Raw genomic sequence first — 891 nt, forward strand, 5'->3', positions numbered from 1 at the left:
CCGGGCTTTGAGCCCAAGCCGGGCCCGCACATCACTACTTCCACCTCAGCTGACGGTGCCAAGAAAGCAGCTACACAAAGCTCTGCAGCTACCACTGACGATGATGAGGACGACTTTGACCGCTCTCGTAGGGCGCGTTTCAACACGGCGGCTGGTGGTTGGCGTGCAGAACTGAAGCGATACCGTGAAGATCCCTGTCCTGATGCTACAAAGGACACCGACACGATCGCGTGGTGGCACGTACGTCCCAGGCTGTTGCTATGCTCTAGAACCTTCACGCTGACCACTGGATGTCTAGTCCCACAAGCATATATATCCGACGCTTGCTAGAATGGCTCTAGACATTCTCGGGATACCTGCGTCCTCGGTATCATGCGAACGGCTCTTCTCCCGAGCGAAGCTGGTGAACACCGACCGTCGCTCATCGCTTGGTTCTGACATCTTTGAGGCCCTCGAAGCGCTTAACTTCCACTGGCGCGACAACATTGTTGACTACGCCCGTGTAAACTCAGACCACATGGAGGAGGTGGAGCTCGAGACGGAGCTCGAAGAGTTCAAGGCCCTTGAGAATGCGGAGATTTTATACAGTGATACTGACGATGACGATGACACCTTGGAGCCCTCTTCCGTCGGTCAGAGCTCAGCCACGTGAGCGAGCAAGTTTTGTTTTTCCTACTAAATATTTCGTTCAATTTCATGGAGCTCATGTTCACCGACGCTTTGTGCGCACGTTGTTTACCCACTTTTGGTCTTATATTGCGCCTTTCGTTCGTTTGTGAGACATTTCATAGAGTATTTAAATACCCGCCAGATATATCTGTTGATGACACAGACCACAACGGCAACCTTGCCTCCGAGCTCATCAGACATCCAGCCATGTCAAGCACTCCC

The 891-nt window shown here is 52.6% G+C and overlaps 1 protein-coding gene across 1 annotated transcript; it reads left to right on the plus strand.

Annotated features, from left to right (window-relative positions):
* Positions 1 to 313: 313 nt before the first annotated feature.
* On the plus strand, positions 314 to 472 carry PHACADRAFT_70898 (uncharacterized protein; the record flags this gene model as incomplete). Its single annotated transcript, XM_007403139.1, has 1 exon — positions 314 to 472. A coding segment is annotated over one exon (159 nt), but the record flags the coding sequence as incomplete, so codon positions are not given.
* Positions 473 to 891: the final 419 nt, after the last annotated feature.

Source organism: Phanerochaete carnosa (assembly GCF_000300595.1).
Source record: "Phanerochaete carnosa HHB-10118-sp unplaced genomic scaffold PHACAscaffold_791, whole genome shotgun sequence".
Classification (NCBI taxonomy): domain Eukaryota; kingdom Fungi; phylum Basidiomycota; class Agaricomycetes; order Polyporales; family Phanerochaetaceae; genus Phanerochaete; species Phanerochaete carnosa.